Below are 13,098 nucleotides of genomic sequence, written 5' to 3' on the forward strand. Positions count from 1 at the left end.
CAGCTTGGCCAGTGTGCCTGACCGGAGAAGCTCCGAGTATTTGGAGAGGAGGCTTTGCTCCTCCACTTCAGACCATTTCTTCCTCTTCATTTCAATCCCTAAACAATAGATCAATAGATTCTCCCTTCCCAAAACAAAAGCCTGAGACACAGAGGAACAGGATCCACCACTGAAAATGAACGGTTATCTTTATTACATCTCAACAATAGGAAGCCACTAATGCCGTGTTTTTTATTTTTTTTGGACAAGAGTGCGGTGTTTTTAAGAAGCTGTTTTGCCAGAGGAGATATTTTTTTTATCAGAGAAATATGATTATTGGGGAAATAGTAAAAAAGTCACTTTGATGGAAAAGTTTAAAAAAAGTGTTTGGTTGACCGAAATATTATTGGGAAAATTTATTTAGATTTGCAAAGTCTATGTTCGGGAGGAACTTTGCACCTATTTTTTTACTTTTTCAGTTTTCTCAAAATACCACATCTCAATTGATATTTTAAAATAGTGAATTTCATCCAAAAATTAACACCAAAGTCATTTCCTAGCCATCCTATTTGCCTAATAATTTTTTTCAAAAACTTGAACCAAACATGGTATTTTCCAATCCCATCCACACCTCCCCGTCAAACCCAAAATAAAATTTCTACTATACATACCCTTAGGTAGTGTTTGATTGGGGATAAATTTTTTAATACTAGGGATCTGCAGAGAAAGTGAGTTAGATAGGAAAGTTTTAAAAAAGTTGTTTGATTGGACAAAATTTTACCAGGAAAATTGAATTAAATTTATGAATGTGTGTTTGGTTAAAGATAAAATATTGATGAAAAAACTTAATGAAATTACAAAACTATCCTTGTAAAAACACTTTGGTTTTATTACAACCTTCAAAAGTTGTCATAACTTTTTCATTTATCCGATTTCTCACAGCAATTTCACCTGGCTTCCTCAATAGTACATAAACCCATTTTTTGCTTGTCTTCCTGATTTGCTAGGCAAAGCTAATTGATGGGCAAATCTACCGAAAAGCTTCAACCAAACGTGGTTTCATCAGATTTCCACATGCACTTTGCCAGCAAAATTTTCACTTCTCCCCAACCAAACACTACCTTAGGATTTTCAAAAATTCGAAGGTCGGAATCATTTTTTATCTACGAGATTTCTAAAAAAATTTCAAAAATATGATTTTTTTTTTTATATTTTATTTTGTATATAATTTTTTTTAAAATATCATCCACGGGGTAGTATTTTAAGATTTTCATGACAAAAAAAAATTTAACACAACCAAACATAGCATCAAGAAAATTAATTCAACATTCCTAGGAATATTTTGGTCTATTGAACAAGAAAACTCATTTTTTTATTATATTCCTGGAAATTGTGATTTTTCAGGTAAAAAAAATTTCACCTCTACCAAATTCCCCCAATTATTGGAGTTTTGAGTATGTTGTATTAGGTCACCTGTTTAATTATCATTTATGTAAAAAAAAACAGGAACAATTTTAGTACAACATAATTATAATTGTATTTCATAGGGTATATATTTAAATATTAAAATTATTTTTTTTTCTTTTTTCACATGAGCCCACAAATTTTTGAAGAAAAAAAATAACTTTGATATTATAATTATGTATTACATGGTTGCACTAAAAATTTGTTCAAACAATAACTTATAGATTTTATTTTTTTCAAAAATAATAAATGTTATGGTCGGAGAATATATATATATATATATATATATATATATATAAGAAAAAAATTTCTCATACAGCTTGAGATATATTTATCTCCGTCCAACCAAAAAATACGTTATTTTATTTATTTATTTTCTTATATTAATTGATTCACCTTTGGTTATGATTCCCTTCTTCTCTCTTCCTTTATCACCGTTGATCCATTTTTGTACGATGTAACCGGAGATAAAATTATCTTAAGCAGCTTGAGAAGTGATAAGCCTTATATATATACTAGTATATTACCCGTACGATGCACGGAGAAAAAAGATCAAAATTTTTGTCCGTCGTGGTTGGTTAATCACACTACAAACCCTTATACTTACAAAAAAACTGTGTTGCAATCTTGTTCTATATTTCAGGTGGAAAAAATTACAGCAATAACATAGAACTTTACAAATATCAACCATGAACAAAAATATGCTATCCAGAGTGATCAATATTATGCAAATCAAATATATTTATCTACTCGATGAGTTATGTAAAAAATAAATATGACATAGTAGACTATGTTAAAATGAGGATGGCTAAAAAAAATGCATACAACTTATTGCTAACTATAACAGCCACCAATAAAATCAAGGTAACAAACAGACCAAGCAAATATGAAATTAAAAGATCAGCTTGTACCTATAATAAGAAAACGCTATTAATTCAGTGTCATTCTGTAGCAATCATTAGAGGGATGAGTTCAACACATACCAAACATGTGATTTCTTATGTTTATGCATTACCAGGGACATCCTCTTCTACTATCATATTTATGCCTACGATACAAAATGCAAATGCTCGTTAAATAAATTACGTTAATATGTTAACACCCAGAAGTAATAGTCTAAGTAAAAAAAAAATGGGTTATTTTTTTTAGAACCCAAAAAATGTTGTCTGAAAGGGATTTGAAAGCAAATTAACCAAATAGTCATGTATGAGTCATATTTTTTGCTTACATTGGAACAAATGTGTCTAAACAGCATCAAATCAATACACATGCTAAAAAATTGTAACAATATAAAGAACCCACAATGATGAAATTTAAAAAAAATAACAACATATATTCGGGTCCACCAAAGACTTAAAAAATGAAGTGACAATAGCTTCGTTGCTTCAAACACTTGAAACTTGATATCTTCATTGCATCTAAGTTTTTATATTTTATCTCATAGATGGACATTTATTTATTACAATTAGATTTATAAAATAATTATTATTATTATTATTTTGCAAGGATTTGTGTCGTTAGTATTTGGAATTTTATAAATTTGTATCTACAAAAATTAAAATCAGATTTAGGATTTTAATTATAAAAGAAGAAGGATGAAATTTTAATTTAACTACAAAAATGTGTTGGTGGGCCGGCCCTCCGTGCCGAGCCCAGTTTGCCCTATCTAACTATCAGCATGCAATAGATTTTTATATTTATCCACACAAAAATTCTTATAGTCACATTTACGTTTTTATATTTTATTTCAGAGATGGAATTTCGTTTATTACAATTAGATTTAAAAAATAATAATAAATAATTATTTTTTGCAAGGATTTGCGTCGTATGTATTTGAAATTTTACAAATTTTTATTTACAAAAATTAAAATCAGGTTTAGGAATTTAATTATAAAAGAAGAAGGATAAAATTTTAATTTAATTATAAAAATGTGTTGGTGTGCCGGTCCTCCGGGCCGAGCCTAGTTTGTCACCTATAACTATTAGCATGTAATAGGTTTTCATATTTATTCATAAAAAATTCTTATATTTGCTCTTAGAATTTTATATTTTATCTCAAAGAAGAACTTTCATTTATTACAATTAGATTTATAAAATAATAATAAATAATTATTTTTTTGTAAGAATTTGTGTCGTTATTATTTGAAATTTTATAAATTTGTATTTATAAAAATTGAAATCTAAATTAGGAATTTAATTATAAAAGAAGAATAGCGAAATTTTAATTTAATTATTAAAACGTGTTGGCAGGCAGAGCGGGCAGGCCCTCTGGGCCAAGCCCAGTTTGAAACCTTTAACTATCAGCATTTTATGTAAATAATTATTTTTTTGCAAGGATTTGTGTCATTAGTATTTTGAATATTACAAATTTGTATTTACAAAAATTAAAATCAGATTTACAAATTTAATTATAAAAGAAGAAGGATAAAATTTTAATTTAATTATAAAAATATGTTGGAGGGCCGACCCAAGTTGCCACTTCTAACTATCAGCATAAAATAAATTTATATATTTATCAACAAAAAAGGTTCTTACAGTCACATTTAGGTTTTTATATTTTATCTCAGAGATGAACTTTCATTTATTACAATCAGATTTAAAAATAGTAACAAATAATTTTTTTTTTGCAAGGATTTGTGTCGTTTGTATTTGAAATTTTACAAATTTGTATTTACAAAAATCAAAATCAGATTTAGGAATTCAATTATAAAAGAAGAAGGGTGAAATTTTAATTTAATTATAAAATGTGTTGGTGGGCCGGCCCTCCGGGCTGAGCCCAGTTTGTCACCTCTAACTATTAGCATGGAATAGATTTTTATATTTATCCTCAAAAAAAGCTCTTATAGTTGTGTCTAGATTTTTGTATTTTATCTCAGACATGAACTTTCAATTATTATAATTAGATTTACAAAATAATAATAAATAAGAATAGTGTTTTGTGAAAATATGAATGTGGATATTGGAGGAGAGAGCGACAGTCAGCAACGTGCCAAAGAATAATTTTCCTTTAGTATAGATATAGAAGATATGTCATTTCTTATTTCTTATTTAAATTTTGAATTTAGATTATATTTTAATCAACTATACATTATATATAATTTTAAATATTTGTTTGTTTAATCTATAATTCCTTTAGTTTGACTTTGTAATTAGCTAATTTGTTTTATGAGGCTTTTGATTTACATTTTGGGTTTTGAGTCACCAGCCACTATTTATACACAAAATAATTTTATTTTTTTACTAATTAAGCTAAATAGTGGGATATTAATAGGGTTAACAATTACTCATGCAAATTTTTTTAGGTATAATATAAATATAATTAATAGACTTAATCAATTTCAATGCATCAAGAAGTGATAGAATTAAAAATTTGAATAAAATTTCTAATTTAGAAACTTATTAAATAGGAAACATTTTAGAGTGGTTTCATACTTTCATTGTTATTATAGTTTTTCTTGAATGTAGCGAAATTAATAGACTCACTTTTCAAGGAAGAAAGTAGTGTAATTTTATATTGTAATAAATGATGACCTTTTTTTCCACACATCAAATTCAAATTTCAAAATTCAAATCTGAAAAAGTGAAATATTTTGTAATGAATGCTGAAATCTTTTCCCACTTATCAAATAAAAATTCAAATTTGCAACGTTTCTAAAGAAGGAAAAAATTAAAGTGGTCTGTAGTATGAATGTGGATATTGGAGGAGAGAGCAACAATCAGCAACTTGCCAAAGAATGATTTTCCTTTAGTATAGATATAGAGGATATGTCATTTCTTTTTTTATTTAAATTTCAAATTTAAATTATTTTTTAATCAACTAAACATTATATATAATTTTAAATATTTTTTTGTTTAATCTATAATTTCTTTAGTTGGCTTTGTAATTAGCTAATTTGTTTCATGAGGCTTTTGATTTGAATTCTGGGTTGAGTCACCTGCCACTATTTATACACGAAATAATTTTATTTTTTTACTAATTAAGCTCAATAGTAGGATATTAATAGGGTTAACAATTACTCATGCAAATATTTTTAGGTATAATAATAAATATCAAGAATAGACTTAACCAATTTCAATGCATCAAGAAGTGATAGAATTAAAAATTTGAATTAAAATTTTTAATTTAGAAACTTATTAAATAAGAAACATTTTAGAGTGGTTTCATTGTTATTATAGTTTTTCTTGAATCTAGCGAAATTAATAGATTCAATTTCCAAGGCAGAAAGTAGTGTAATTTTATATTTGTAATAAATGATGACTTATTTTCCCACACATCAAGTTCAAATTTCAAAATTCAAATATGGAAAGTGAAATATTTTGTAATGAATGCTGAAATCTTTTCTCACTTATCAAATAAAAATTCAAATTTGCAACGTTTCTAAAATAGGAAAAAATTAAAGTGGTCTGTAGTATGAATGTGGATATTGGAGGAGAGAGCAAGAGTCAGCAACTTGCCAAAGAATGATTTTCCTTTAGTATAGATATAGAAGATATGTTATTTCTTATTTTTTATTTAAATTTGGAATTTAAATTATTTTTTAATCAACTATACATTATATATAATTTTAAATATTTTTTTGTGTAATCTATAATTCCTTTAGTTTGACTTTGTAATTAGCTAATTTGTTTCATGAGGCTTTTGATTTGAATTCTGGGTTTTGAGTCACTATTTATACACGAAATAATTTTATTTTTTTACTAATTAAGCTCAATAGTGGGATATTAATAGGGTTAACAATTACTCATGCAAAAAAAAATTAGGTATAATAATAAATATCATTAATAGACTTAACCAATTTCAATGCATCAAGGTAGAATTAAAATTTTGAATTAAAATTTTGAATTTAGAAACTTATTAAATAGGAAACATTTTATAGTGGTTTCATTGTTATTATAGTTTTTCTTGAATGTAGTGAAATTAATAGATTCAATTTCCAAGGCAGAAAGTAGTGTAATTTTATATTTTATATTTGTAATAAATGATGACCTATTTTCGAAATGATGACCTATTTTCCACACATCAAGTTCAAATTTCAAAATTTAAATCTAAAAAGTGAAATATTTTCCACCTATTTTCCAAATGAGGACCTATTTTCCTCTTTGTAACCGCACTGACCAAAACATAATTGTAATCCCTACATTATTGGTTGAAAATTTCAAACATTGGTTATGGTTCATTAAAATTTTATAAATGCAATTATGTCTAATGGTCGGTTTCAGTCAACGGATACATAATGGCTAAGCAAAATTTATTCACATATTCAACCATTGCCAATGATGCATGCATTACAATAAACACAATTTCGTAATTCGTACATTGTTGGTAGGATAAATTAAAAAGAAAACTTTGCCTTTCTAAATCAACAAACCACCTCATTAAAGGGCGCATCTCTTTTTTTTTCTTTTTTTCCCTTCAATGTAACTATAATCGCACAAACTAATGATATAGACTATAGAGGCATTATAATTCAAAGGAACTAATCAAAACTTGACGACCTGCTCCCTTGGAAAAGAAGAATGTTTGAAGACTTGTCATCTCTATCTATAACAGGCTTCAAAGCTTTCCTGTGTAGGTAATCAAGGGCTTCTGCGATCCAACAGCTATATTAAATCTCATTTCCCATGTCAAGATAGATCCATCCTTGTTCTTTCCTACATTCATTTCAAGATTCATATCAGCATCATTTCCATCTTCCAGCAATTCAAATGATGGGTGAAAAGGGAAAGCAAAAAACCACTGAAATTAAAGCATTGTCCTCAATGCAAATCCCAAGTAGAGGGGCGATGCTTTTGTGCTTCAATGAGGATATTATTTCCACCTCAAGGGAAAAATCTTTCCAGACTTGTTTTGTTGACTGCATAACTTTGACTGCGATTGGTTTTCCATCATGGAGAACTCCTTTGTACACATGATTGCTCCCTCCTTTCCCAATCAACTTTTGTGTAATGGAATTCAAAGTTACTATCATTTAAAAACTAAAGAAGGTCATAACAGTCAGTGTAAGCAAAAATGGTCTAACCTGAAGAGAATTGGCTGGTGCAAGACTTCAGAACCTCAAGGCTGAACCACCTGCAATTGAATGAATTTACAGTTATCATCCCCTCTAGGCCCTTTGGAGGTGAAGAATGAATTTACATTTCTTCAACGGATGGAGGTGAAGAATTTTTAGAGCTCTCATCCTCAATATCTCATCTTCAAAACTTTCTTTTGTTCGTGGCAGTTAATGGTATTAATAAAAAGGGAAAAAAAAATACTCACCCTTTAAGATAAAAGCTGAGATTGTTTGGTCACAGAATTCATACTCATGTTTAACATGTCCTAGTCCTTGAACAGTTTTCAATCGTTTCATGCATTTCTTTTTCATGTGTTCTCCGAGTAATCAAACGAAAAGTAGACAATCTAAGGAGAGTACATGCTATAAAGTGCAAAATAATCTCAGAAAGCGTGAAAAGGAGAAACCTTGAAATGGTTGTGGAGACGCGAATGAGAAGCTTCGAGATCCTCGAGGATTTCACAGTGAGAGCGATCGTCGATCCGGCGCTTAAGATCGTCAACACCTGAAAAGGCAAAGATCTTGAGGTCCGAGATGTTGTTCGGAGACCTGTGACCAGAGCGTTAGTTAGAACTTAGAACAATATTAGAAGACGAAGAAGATAAAAAGACAGAGAATGAAAAAAATATGTGCACGATTAGAGAAAATGTCCAGTAACACATCCTATTTATATACAAAATAATTTCGTATATTAAACTTAATTTAGCGTATTAAAAATTCAAAATTATTTTTTAAAACTTCTAACAATTAATAGCTTATCAATTATGCAGAAAGTAATGACAATTAATACAGTTGTCTCCCACAATAGAATTTGAAAGTCTTTTCCCATTCGCCAATTTGAAAATTTGATAAAAACTATTTTTTTTAATCGGTGCAGAAAGTATCTGAGTCATATTAATAAAAACTTTTCAGCTCCCAATAAGATTCAATAGATTGTTGCAGCTTCCAACTTTCGCAACTTCCAATAAAGAGATAGTGGGAATTTAATTATGTGTGTCAAAAACTATTTTTTTAATCGGTTTTCAATTTATTTTTTTAAATTATAAGCCTAAAAAATAATTTAAGAAGTTACTATAACAGGAAACATTTCAAATTTCTTCAGGTGTGAACACAAAGTTGAAATTGAAGGAGAACGCGACACGTCACCAAACTTTCCAACAAACGGTTTTACTTTAGAATAATATAGATAGAACTTTGATCTTAAGCTCGACTTTATTATTTGAGTCAGCTAATATCTTCATCACATACTTTACATCTGTGTACAAAAACTCAAGTACAATAAACATTTTCATATTGATCCTCAATGTGCTAATATAAATTAAGCAATGCACATGCACCATTGACCCAATGTATGCCTTAGTAAATCTAGATTGAAACTTATAAGAAAACTCAAATTGAACTTCCCAAAGCTAGGGTGCTGTGTACCATACCCGACAAAAAGAGTCTAATCCAACACGTTTCGGATCTAAACAAGAAGATGTGAAATAAGTAGACATTAAACATTGCCAAACTCCCTTTCCAATTTGACAGGAGGAAGCATCTATGGCATCTTCACCCATTTCCTACTATAGTTGAACTAAAGTTGGTGTAATCATAAGAGCTTAGCCTAGGGAAAAAGACATTGTTGTAAACAGTAACATTCACTTTGTTTTTCTTTTTGGCAATACAATTCATCTATTTAAATGCTTTATTCATCATATCACTGTTACAATATACTTTTATCCTTTGCTTTCTGTATCTTCACAGTTTTCTTTGTTGGGCTTATCATTTCAATTTTCAGCCATGTGTTGGCTCCGAGAGGCCCAATTTGGAAATAGCATATAAGTATTAACTGTGTGATGGTTATTCCATAATTATGCTCTTGCCCTTGATGGGGCTTTCGCTTTTCCAATGTCCAGGAGCATACTTCTCTTCACATATCAAAATGAATAAAAGACAGAGGGGCTCCTTCGGTTTCATTTCAGAATCCAAAAACAAAATAAAATAGAAAGAAAGATAGAAACCTCTGATCGTGCCGAGTTCCAAAATCGACGTTTGACTTCGACAAAGATTTCTTAACCAAGATTGAGGAACAGAGTTTGTTCCAAAACTTTAAACGCAAGGGGAGAAAAACAGAACGTTTTTATTTGAGCCTCGACAAGGGACAAAACAGCTTTGCACCAGCTTATTTTTTATTTTATTTTTAATAATTTGCACCAGCTTCTTAAATAGCATACTTTAAATAGCAAAATGGGATTTGCTTAGATCAAGGGTTCAAACCCTATCTTAAGCAAATTTTTGAAAAATCTTTGGGATTAGAGGAAGTGCCTCTCTCCTCGAAGGGGATTAGTCTCATCCTTGCGAAACTCAATGCACCCGACGGACGTCTGGTATAGCTGTTTATATCTCGTACTGATATTTAGTACATATAATATAGGGAAAAGTTCACCAATGCTACTATGACTTGCTTCATAATCACCTATGTCCCTGTGATTTTTTTTATTACATATGTCATTGTGCTTTGTAAAAGGGTATATTTTTTTATCATATGTCCCTATGGTTTTTTATTTTTTACAAAGCACATGGGCATATACGATAAAAAAAATAAAAAAATCACAGGGACATAGATGATTTTGAAGCAAATTACAAAAGCATTGATGAACTTTTCCTTATAATATATCATGCTCTAAGATAATTTTCACATTTTTTCTAATATTTTTTAAGCATTTTTATTTATACAAGTAAAAGATTATAATAATGACACAGATAATAATATTTTATGACATTTACAATAATTAAAATTAACAAGTGAAAGATTAATGTATAACCTCAAAACTAAGTGAGCTAGAAATTTACAGCGTGATTGGATGGTAATAGAAGATTATTGTATTAAACTGTGTACCAGGGCATTGCAGAGGAGTTTCACGAGCGTCATGTGCATAAGCAATTTTGGCGGGTCTTTCAAGGTTGCAAAATTCTGCTTTTTAAGATAGTTAATCCTAAGGTGATTCAAAGGGTACCATCAATTCCATTAAAAAAATCATCTGTGGAATCCAGCATATAAACAAACTGCTTCAACAATTCACGTATGGTGCAAAAAGGATTTGTCCCTTACCTTCGGACACACCTTGGGTGAAGACAGTATGTGTTGAGTTGGTAAATTGGAGTTTCAGCACTGCTATTGTGCAAGTTGTTGTATATTAAAAAAGTTATTATAAATGCATCATAACCAATATTAATCAGAGAAAAAAAAGAAAGTAAACAGAACAATAATAAACCACAACAAAATTTTCACGTGAATTGAGATTAAATCATTGAAATTAAGATACCAAAGCAACATCCCCGGAGGAAATGCACATAACATAGTACTGTTGTGGGGCATATCAGTGGCTGAGTGAACCCAACTCCTCAATTAAAGCATTCAAATCTGAGTTAGATGATCCTCCTTCTTCCACAGCCCACCTAGCTAGCTGTGAGAGCAATTTCGCTTTGTTCCTCATTTCCTCTGCTTCTTCACCTGCCATTATCCTCTTCACAGCCTTCTCCACTGCCTCCCATTTAATAGTATCCCCCACCAATCTAACCCATTTTTTGGCTCCAACAAGTACACCAATTTTAAGTACCTCAGTGATCAACTTCTCATTGTAAAATTGCTCTGCACTCACGGGCCAAGTGACCATTGGTACCCCAGCACTCACTCCTTCCAATGTTGAATTCCATCCACAATGAGTCACAAACGCTCCAATTGCTACATGGTCAAGAATTAACACTTGAGGTGCCCATCCTCTTATAATTAGTCCCTTCCCTTCCATTCTCTTCTCAAATCCTTCAGGTAGCCATTCCTCTCTCTCTTCTCCATCTTTTTTGCTTTTCCTCACGACCCATATGAATTGTTGACCTGAAGCCTCAAGACCCGTAGCAATTTCTCTGAGTTGAGAATCGGGAAATTTTGCCAGACTTCCAAAGCACAGGTAAACAACTGAACTGGGTTCCTTCATGTCAAGCCATTGTAGGCACTCATGCGCATCAATAGAAGCCTCCTTTCCTCTGTGAGATTTTTCTTCAGTATCTCTGTTGCAAAGAGAGAGTGGACCAATATGCCATGCTTTTCTTCCAAGTACATTCCTGTAATGTTCTGCATAAACTTCCTCAAGTTCGGAGAAGCTGTTAACAACCACCCCATAGCTCCTCATATCTGATTCCGTCATTTCCTTAAGCAATCTAATGAAGCCTGTGCTCTCAGGATTCCTTTGAAAAGGTGGCACCTGCAACCTTGTCATTTTAATCTCACCCGGAAGATTAGGAATGACAAAGGACTCTGAATCAGAAGAAACATTCTTGTAAGGCTCGTAAAGTCTCATACTTTCCATAGCACACAAGGAGAATAAACTAGTCCCATGGAACACAATCCTAGGAATTCCGAATTTGGCAGCAGAATCAGTTACCCAAGGAAAGCAAGTATCAGCCACAACACAGTTTGGATGTTGCTCAAGCAATAGTTTCTCAAGGGGTTCTTGTAGCAATCTAGTAGCCGCAAAGAAGGTGGGAACTGAATCTGGTGAAGGGATTGAGTCTATATTTTCGCATCCTTCAGGTAAACCAGCTTCTGCACAGGGCAGCTTGATTGTTTGTATATGGATTCCGTCGCTAACAGTTTTGGATTTTCCAATGACTTTGGAGAAGAAAGGTGCGTCGAGGGGAGTGGTGATTATGGTGGCCTTGACACCTTTTGCAGCAAATAATTTGGCCATGTCAATGGTTGGTATTATATGGCCATCAGCTAAGAAAGGGAAGAAGAATATGTGTAAAGTATGAGATTCTTCGCCCATCTTTCTCGCTGGAGAGCAAAGCAAATTAACAGAACTTTGCCCCACACACTAGAACCTAGTAATACGAAGGAAAAGATGAGGAATGTAAGGGGAATGCGGTATCGCTACTTTCCTAGGCCTTGAGAAGGTTAAGAATTTATAATAAAAGCAACGGTGAATCCGCGGGTCATTACTATGTTTCGAAAGGAGAACTGATTCTTTTTCATCAACTGGTTTTTATATTAATCAAATGGGCAATTTTTTTATCATGTTACGTGAGAAAATATTGCCTCTTGCCAAGGAGCATTAATTGTGTGATCCATGACCACATGCTCCCTTAGTTAAATAGAGGGTAAATAGAAAAATAGATAAAAAAATAGGGGTAAAATAAAAAAAATTATGTGAAATGGAGCACAAAAAAGTAATATGGTCCGGAATCATATTAAAATTTTCGTTTGTCAACACCCATTGCAATTTGAGCCACAATTCTTTTTTTATGTTGTGGGGCCCACCAAATTATGTACTTTTAAATTGCATTTTTCAAGCGTTTTCTTAATTGTGGATTATTCAAATTAACCTGTTGTAATGTAATATCATGTTGAATATTCTCTTATGGGTGATGGCTCTAACTATCTTTTTTATAATTGACCTGTGCATTCATAAGTTGTCAACAATGACAAGCATCGAAATAAGTTAAAAGTCCCTATCACAACCTATAGATACAATCATGCATAAATTAAGTGAAATATAGAGAAAATAAAATTATATGCGATGAAACATAATCTGTAAGGGTGGAAGCCACTGCCTCTGATGTG

At 31.1% G+C, this 13,098-nt stretch overlaps 1 protein-coding gene across 1 annotated transcript; it reads right to left on the reverse strand.

The window, feature by feature from the left end:
* Positions 1-10,816: 10,816 nt before the first annotated feature.
* Positions 10,817-12,393, reverse strand: LOC133310903 (scopoletin glucosyltransferase-like). The gene has a single exon (XM_061511894.1). It carries the CDS (start codon positions 12,302-12,304, stop codon positions 10,859-10,861), a length of 1,446 nt encoding a protein of 481 aa, XP_061367878.1. The 5' UTR covers positions 12,305-12,393; the 3' UTR covers positions 10,817-10,858.
* Between the last annotated feature and the right edge of the window lie 705 nt (positions 12,394-13,098).

This window comes from Gastrolobium bilobum, unplaced genomic scaffold (assembly GCF_033153095.1).
Source record: "Gastrolobium bilobum isolate Gb01-03AN ecotype WA unplaced genomic scaffold, APGP_CSIRO_Gbil_v1 utg1988, whole genome shotgun sequence".
Taxonomy (NCBI): domain Eukaryota; kingdom Viridiplantae; phylum Streptophyta; class Magnoliopsida; order Fabales; family Fabaceae; genus Gastrolobium; species Gastrolobium bilobum.